The 8,693-nt window shown below is 34.2% G+C and overlaps 1 protein-coding gene across 3 annotated transcripts in view; it reads left to right on the forward strand.

The window, feature by feature from the left end:
- The window catches only part of XRN1 (5'-3' exoribonuclease 1), a 93,209-nt gene that overhangs the window by 23,517 nt on the left and 60,999 nt on the right, over positions 1 to 8,693 (forward strand). For all 3 annotated transcript variants that reach the window (XM_007446951.1, XM_007446949.1, XM_007446950.1), the window contains exons 13-15: positions 1,071 to 1,160; positions 3,184 to 3,340; positions 5,155 to 5,274. In XM_007446951.1, coding sequence (XP_007447013.1) covers positions 1,071 to 1,160; positions 3,184 to 3,340; positions 5,155 to 5,274 — 367 coding nt within the window. The remainder of the gene's footprint in view (positions 1 to 1,070; positions 1,161 to 3,183; positions 3,341 to 5,154; positions 5,275 to 8,693) is intronic.

An 8,693-nucleotide genomic window follows, 5' to 3' on the forward strand; every position in this document is an offset into this window, starting at 1 on the left:
GGGCTTCTCTGGTGGCCCAGTGGTTGAGAATCTGCCTGCCAATGCAGGGGACACAGGTTTGATCCCTGGTCTGGGAAGATCCCACATGCTGTGGAGCAACTAAGCCCAGGCGCCACAACTACTGAGCCTGTGCTCTAGAGCCCGTGAGCCACAACTACTGAGCCCGCGTGCCGCAACTACTGAAGCCCGCGCACCTAGAGCCCATGCTCCACAACGAGAGAAACCACCGCCATGAGAAGCCTGCACACTGCAAAGAAGAGTAGCCCCCGCTCGCCGCGACTAGAGAAAGCCCGCACGCAGCAACAAAGACCCAACACAGCCAAAAATCCATAAATAAAATAAATAAATTTATTTTTTTTATAAAAAGCGTAGTTCCCAGAAATAATGTAGATCTAGAATTTCTAAGTGTATCTCTACCTGAATTTTGGTAATAGACACTAACAAGGTTTATAGCCACTTTGGGGTTTAACCTAGAATGCTCTTTTTTCCTGTGTGTGTGTATGTGTGTGTGTAGTGTGCATGTGTAATGTGTGTGTGATTATTTTACCTTAAATGATGGTTTTTGAGAAAAAGGGATTAGAGGGAATATTGTTCAGTGGATATCGCACTTTTCAAAGTGTGTTCTAGCTCTGTAACCAGATTTTAAGATCTTCTGATTTCCTCCTGTGATTCTCTCAGGCATCCTCCCAAATAAAGAAGATTCCCATCCCTATCTCTCATCACACCCTGAATATTTAAGGAATTGGTAGTGCCAAATTATAGAAAGTTTCATTAACTGAATTCTCAAACTTTAAACCAAAGGCACAGTACATTGACTGAATAAATATGCACAGCATGTTTAAGTATTCTGATGGTAGGTTTAGGAAAACTATAAGGCAAACCTTTAATCTGGCATGATGGAATTTTAAAAAAATAATATTTTAGAGTTTTTCTGATTGCAGTTTTTGGCTTATTCATTGATTAAATAAAACGTGAGGCAGAATGTGATACCAGGAGATATCATGCTCTAAACACAATGGCCTGTCTTCAAAAAATAATGTTATAATGAAAATATTCTTTTCTATTTTCAGTGACTTTCTGGCTGATCAAGCTGCATGTTATGTTCAGGCGATACAGTGGATTTTGCATTATTACTATCATGGAGTTCAGTCCTGGAGCTGGTGAGGGAATAAAAACAAAAAGTTTTGTCTTTTATAATGGTTCATTCTACTGTAAGCTCATTTGAGAATCTCTTTTCTTTTTATTTCTATTTATGATAGTATTTTTAAAAAGATACAGCCAAGTTTAAATGAAATACAGGTAATCTTTTTTATATGAAAATACTTTAAAAAGACCCTTTTATAACAAAGATACTTCCAGTTATAGCAGATGGCCCATAATAAAAGCTCTCTGTTAATCTAAGGATTTAAAATTTTCTGTTATAATGAACGAAGTGTGACAAAGTCTTGATAATTAATGGGTCTGAGCAGTAATTAAGTGGGATTGTTTATTATATTCTTCTCTACATTTTTTTGTGTTTGAAAAATTTTTTCTATCAGTAATTATTGAAGAATGGGTTATATGAATGTTAGACTGGGAAGGGTAAAGAAGAAAGGAGAAAGGAATTACTTGCTTTTCCTGGAAATAATAATAATTTGTCTCGTTTCCTATTCCAGCAAGTTCCATCTACATTTCCAAACGATCCACTGAAATAGAAAAAATAACAAGCCAAAATATGCTGCAGGGAAAAGCAGAGACTTTCAAGTGATGAGATAGCTTGTTTTGTTTTGTTTTCAGAACACCTGCTAGGCTCTGTTTTAAAGCACCAACAGCAAAACAGACCAGTGCAAAATAATGTGGCATTAATTTCACATGATTTCACTTACTAATAGCTTTTACAAATCTTTGCAATAATTAACATGATTCTCAGGGCATCTCTGAAGAGTATTCTATGACAAAAATCCTTGATTTGCCATGTTTTAAGAGGGTGAGTATAAGTTAGCCCTATTATATTACCAGGCGTAAGGCCAGGCACTTGAAAAGCATGTTCTCATATAATCTTCACAACTATTTAAAGTAAGCATTTTTCTCTGCCTTTTATAGATGAGGATTAGAGAGGTTAAGTAATCTTTCCAAGATGACATATACCCAAGATTCAAGTCCAAGGCTATCTGATTCCCAAAGTCTATACGTTTTGCCTTGTTTCACATGCCACTCTGCCTCCTAAACTTTCCCACCCTTTTGAAGTATGATATAATTGTGGAATATAAAAATATTTCTTGGGCTTTCCTGGTGGCGCAGTGGTTGAGAGTCTGCCTGCCGATGCAGGGGACACGGGTTCGTGCCCTGGTCCAGGAAGATCCCACATGCCAGGGAGCACCTAGGCCCATGAGCCATGGCCACTGAGCCTGCGCGCCCAGAACCTGTGCTCCGCAACAGGAGAGGCAAAACAGTGAGAGGCCTGCGTACCACAAAAAAAAAAAAAAAAAAAAAATTTCTTCATTGTTTTGTTGGTATCTTTAGTCAAACATAAAGAACATTGAAAGTTTTTTAAAAATTGTATGTTTCAAGTTTTGTAAAAATATTTTTTCTGTAGTTAAATATGGGAAGGTATTAAAAACAAAAATAGTTGGTGTGTATGATTGATAAGTGATTTAATCCCTACCACAAACACAATATATATATACTAATGCAAAGATAAAAGTTCTTAGACCTGACTAGTAACAGCCATATGAGCTCAGACTCACTGTTCCCTCTGTCCTTATGAGAGAAGCTCAGGCCCACATGAGCTAACTGAACGTCTTCTGACTACCTCATTACTTCGTTCTAAGAATCTGTTGTTTGGAAGACTCACAGTCAACATTTTCGAAACTGAACAGCCATTATATTATTTATATATATAAATAATAAATTATATATTATATATATTTATGTATTATTAATATATATATCTTACATGCATCCAAATTTTGAGTGTGAAACTGCACTTAAAAAATTAAGGAAATAGAATATTTGTTGCCATCAAATGACCTAAATTCTCCAACATTGCTGATTTTTTATATTCAAGTAGCAGAATTATGAATGATTTTTTGTCTTTAGAATTATTGCCATGTGTTGTTAAAATAGAATATGGAAAAGTATATACTTACTATTGACCTGTTTCATAAAATTGCCGATTGTTTAAAACTCAGTTTTGTTTTATAGGTTTTATCCATACCATTATGCGCCTTTCCTATCTGATATCCACAACATCAGTACACTCAAAATCCATTTTGAACTAGGAAAACCTTTTAAGCCATTTGAACAGCTTCTTGCTGTACTTCCAGCAGCTAGCAAAAATTTACTTCCTACATGCTACCAGGTGAGTTTTAGAATTAAATGTGTTTACGGTCTTTTTAATATTTAGGAGCTCCTCCTGCAAACTTACAAACATCATACCCAATTTTCTTTAATAGCTAAATATATTTATTTTCAGTTTCAAATATAGGATTCCTTAAACAAGTCCCTTGAAAAGTAGTTGCTTAATTTAAAGTTAGCTTTGTTTTATATTTTATTTTTATTTATTTGGTTGTGCCGGGTCTTAGTTGCAGCCTGTGGGCTCCTTAGTTTCAGCACGTGGGCTCCTTAGTTGCGGCAGGTGAGCTCCTTAGTTGTGGCTCCCCGGCCCCTTAGTTGTGGCATGTGAACTCTTAGTTGCAGCATACGTGTGGGATCTAGTTCCCTGACCAGGGATCAAACCTGGGCCCCCTGCATTGGGAGCGTGGAGTCTTAACCACTGTGCCACCAGGGAAGTCCCCAAGTTAGCTTTGTTTTAAAAATGCAAACAAATTTCCTAAGCCATTCAGAGCATAGATTCTTTATTTTCAGTATCTTTAAGCACATCTTCAATTTGTCTCTGCACTGATGAAAGTAAACTGAGATAGGCAAAATCCGAAGCCATCTACTTTGTCCAAACGTTTACAGATTTCATTTCAGTTCTCTTTTACCCTCTACCTGTTAGAATATAGATGATTCTGATAAGTTATTTATGTCAACAAAAGTATCACCTCCGTTTATATTTGGATTTTAAGCATTTCATTTATCAAATTGTGGAATAAAAGGTTTTTCTCTGGTTAACATATTTCACATAACAGGAGAAAGATATTTCAGGGGTGATTGAGTCACCAAAATTACGCCAAGCCTGCTAAGCTGATTCTGAGAGTAAACTTCATTTAGTTCTTCTAGAGCATCAATCTCTTCTTCTAATTCCATGGTCTGGTACCAGGAACTGGAGTAGACACATATAAACACAAACACACACACCTGCCTTCACTGCTTGAACAGTATCAGGCTTCCTTCTGTATCTTTCTGAAACTTAACCTGTCCTTCATCCTGGCCCCTGGCCTTCCTTTCTTAAGTTTCTTTGATGGTTTTTTCCTGCCTTCACATACATTAAGGATTGATACTCAACCACTCTGGACCAGTAACCATGCAGGTTTTTATAGCCACATCTGTTTTGATTGTTCTATGCTCATGACTTGCTGATTATTAAATACTTTGAATATTACCTTGAGAAATATGCTATTTCTAATATGCTATTTCTAATATATTTCTAATATGCTATAATCTTCCATATTCCTTTCCTAGAAGACATCTTTAACTTTATTTACTTCTGTTATAAAATCTCTAATAAAAATGTCATATTGAACTTCTTATCTTTGCTATGGTAGTAAAGAGATTTTGGATTTTAGGATTTTTTTTCTTTTTAAATTATCTTAGTTCTTATATAACTTAATAAAATCAGTTGATTAGGACATGAAAATAAATTGCCTAAGGTTAAAAATGGAGTGTGTGAAATGAACTGAAGTCTGAATGGGAAAACAGTTTAGATAGGCCTTGTAAAGTGAAAAGACAATAAAAGATAGAAATGATAAAATTCAGAGTAAAGATAGTTTTGCTACATAACTAGGTTAGTGGAACAGGAAAGTGGTGAACGGTGGTGAAATTAGAAGCCTCATACTTGAAAATCAAAATATAACAAGTATATTACAACTAATCTAAGATGTGAAAATTTACTTTTGCTTTGCTTAGAAATTTTAAACTGTAACAATTGAAGAAATATTATAAATATATTAACAAAAAGCTACATTGATATTAGTTGTTACATTTCTATTACGCTATTTTATATTTTCACAGCATTTGATGACAAATGAAGACTCGCCAATTATAGAATATTATCCACCTGATTTTAAAACTGACCTAAATGGGAAGCAACAGGAATGGGAAGCTGTGGTTCTAATACCTTTTATTGATGAGGTCAGTGCATGAAATAGTTATATATACATGTATATTTTAATCAGATATTATTTCACATAAATTAGTAAGCAGTGGATTTTAATAACCATTTGTGTTTTCTTAATGAGTTTTAACTACTCTCATCTTCATTATGTGCATCAAAACTTGTAGGTATGCTAATTATAAGAAAGCTGGCATTGCTTTACTAATAGTAGACAAAGTAGGCTTCACAACAAGGAGCATTACCAGAAATCAAAGACTTGAATAACACTGTAAACCTACTCAGCTTCATTAATGTATGTAGAACGCTGTGCCCAACAACTAAAGAATACACATTTTTAAGTGAAAGAACATTCACCAAGATTATTTGGTGACACATGAAACATGTCTGGGGCTTCCCTGGTGGCACAGTGGTTGGGAGTCCGCCTGCCGATGCAGGGTTCGCAGGTTCGTGCCCTGGTCCAGGGAGATCCCACATGCCGCAGAGCGGCTGGGCCCATGAGCCATGGCTGCTGAGCCTGCGCGTCCGGAGCCTGTGCTCCGCAACGGGAGAGGCCACAACAGTGAGAGGCCCGCATACTGCAAAAAAAAAAAGTCTGAATAAATTTAAAAGGGTTGAAATCATAAAGAGAATGTTCTCTGACCACATGGAATTAAATTTAAAATCAGTAACAACTCTCTGGGAAACTTACAAATATTTTGAAATTAAATAACACACTTATAAATAATCCATAGATTAAAGAAATTAAAAGGGATATTTGAAAATACTTTATCTGAATGATAATGAGAACACGTATCGTAATCTATGATAAAGCTAAAGCAAGGCTTAAAGGGAGACTTAAGGTTCTAGATGCTTATCCCAAGCAATAAGACATTTTAAAATAAATTAAGCTTCCTACCATAAGAAGCTAGAAAAACAAGAGCAATTTAAATCCAAACTAAGCAGAATGAAGGAAATAAAAATAGCAGAAATCTATGGAAAATGAGCAAACAATAGAGAAAAATCAATGAAACCAAAAGTTGGTCCTCTGAAAAGATTAATAAAATTGATAAATCCTAGCTAGACAGATCAAGAAAGGCTGAAAAAAGCCAAAGCAGGAGGGGAGAACACATAAATTGCCAATATTTGGAATGAAAGAAGAGGTGTCCTATAAATTCTACAGCTATTAAAAGAATCCATAAGGGATATTGTGAACAATTTTATGCCAATGAATTCAGCAGCCTAAGTGAAATGAACACAGTTCTTTAAAGATACAATTTAGCAAAACTGACAAAAAAACATGTAAAAATCTGAGTAGTCCTATATCTTTTAAAGACGTTTAGTTTCATGATTTAAAATCTTCTCACAGAGAAAATTCTAGGTTCAGATGTCTTGACTTGTAAATTCTAGCAAGCATTCAAGGAAGAAATAATACTAATTTTACACAAACTTTGAGAACATAGAATAGGAATAGTCACTTCCCAATATATTTTATTAGACCAGCATGATGCAGATACCCATAGTAAATGATGTTACAAGAAAAGAAAATTACTTGCTAGTATCCCTCCTAAAAGTAAATGCAAAAACGTTTAACAAAATAAAACCAGATGGGATCCAATAATATGTTAGAAGGATAATACTCATAACCAAATGTCATTTATTTTAGAAAGACAGTGTTGATTTGCGATGTGATTTACCACACTATCAGTATTCAACATCCAATTTTAATAGAAATGTTCAACATACAGTACTAGAAATAAGATGACACTTCCTCAACCAGATAAAGTGCATCTTAAAAAAACTTGGTAACAATATACTTAATAGTAAAATTTTGAATGTTTTCTCTGTAAAATCAAGAGTAAGACAAGGATGTTTATTCTAACCAATTCTAATACTGTACTGGAAGTCCAGTGTATTAAGTCAAGGAAAAGAAATAAAGGCATGCAAATTAGGAAGAAGAAAATTTGTTTTTATATGCACATAGCACTATTACACATATAAAAAATTCTAAGCAATCTTCAAAAAGATACTCTAACCAATAAGTAAATTTAGCAAGGTCACAGAAAATCTATTCAAAATCTATATAAAATCTATACAAAATTCAATTGTGTTTCTATATACTAGTAGTAAACAATTGGAAAATATAAATTTTTTTAAATAAAAAGATTTTTATTCTGCTTTCAATAGCATTAAGATATATAAAATACACAGTTACAAATTTAACAGCATGCACACTGAATACTACGATAGTGTTGAGATACAGAAACCTAAATAAATGGAGGGACATACCATGTTCAAGGAATAGAAGATTTAGTATTGTTAAGACGTACCCTCTTCTCAAGTTGATCTTTGGACTCAACATAATCCCAATGAAAAGGCCAGCAGATTTTTGTGTAGAAATCAGAAATCCTATTCTAAAGTCTTCATGAAATTGCAGAGGATCTAGAGTAGCCAAAGCAATCTATAGGAAGAAAAACAATACTGGAAGACTTCGATTCTCTGATTTCATGACTTACCATGAAGCTAAAGTAATCAAGGGAGTATGTTCCTTACATGGCAATAGACAGATCAGTGGAACAGAATTGAGTCCAAATATAGATCTATACTTGTCCAGTTAATAAATTTTCAATTAAGACATCAAAGCTATTCAATGGGTAAAGAAAAAGCTTTCCAACAATTGGTGCTGAAACAGCTGGCTATATATGTTGAAAAACCTGTACACTAACGTTCAGAGCAACTTATTTGTGATAACCCCAAACTGGAAAAAATTCGAATATCCTTCAATGAGTGAGTGAGTAAAAAAACTGTAGTACATCCATATAAAGGCATACTACTCAGCAATAAAAAGAACTATTGACATAAACAACAGATGGAAAATAGTTCATTTGAGTGAAAAAGTCAATCTTGGAAGGTTTTATATAGTTCCATTTATATAATATTTTTGAAATGACAAAATTATAATACAAAACATATCAATGGTTGTTAGGGGTTAGGGTTGGGGATAGGGTGTAACTATAAAGGGATAACATGAAGGGGTTTCTTTATGATGATGTGACAGTTCTGTATTCCAGTTTTAGTGGTGGTTACATGAATCTATACATATGATAAAAATTCCATAGTACTATATACACACACAAAATTTAGATATAAAAACTAGTGAAATCCGAATAAATCTGTAGTAGTGATGTACCAGTGTCAATTTCCTGGTTTTGATGATGTACTGTGGCTGTGTGTAAGATGTTATCATTGAAAGGTACATGGGAACATACCATACTAATTCTGCAAATTCTTATGAATCTTAATGTTTTTTGCCACTGTACACATGCTATGAAAAAAGGACTTGTGTGTTTATGTATTCTTTTTGTTTGTTTGTTAATGCATTCTTTTTTGTTGTTGTTGTTAATGCATTCTTATATATCAGAGATTTTATTTTTGTATGGTAGAATCCCCAAAGCAGGAA

Source organism: Lipotes vexillifer, unplaced genomic scaffold (genome assembly GCF_000442215.2).
Source record: "Lipotes vexillifer unplaced genomic scaffold, Lipotes_vexillifer_v1.1 scaffold40, whole genome shotgun sequence".
Taxonomy (NCBI): Eukaryota; Metazoa; Chordata; class Mammalia; order Artiodactyla; family Lipotidae; genus Lipotes; species Lipotes vexillifer.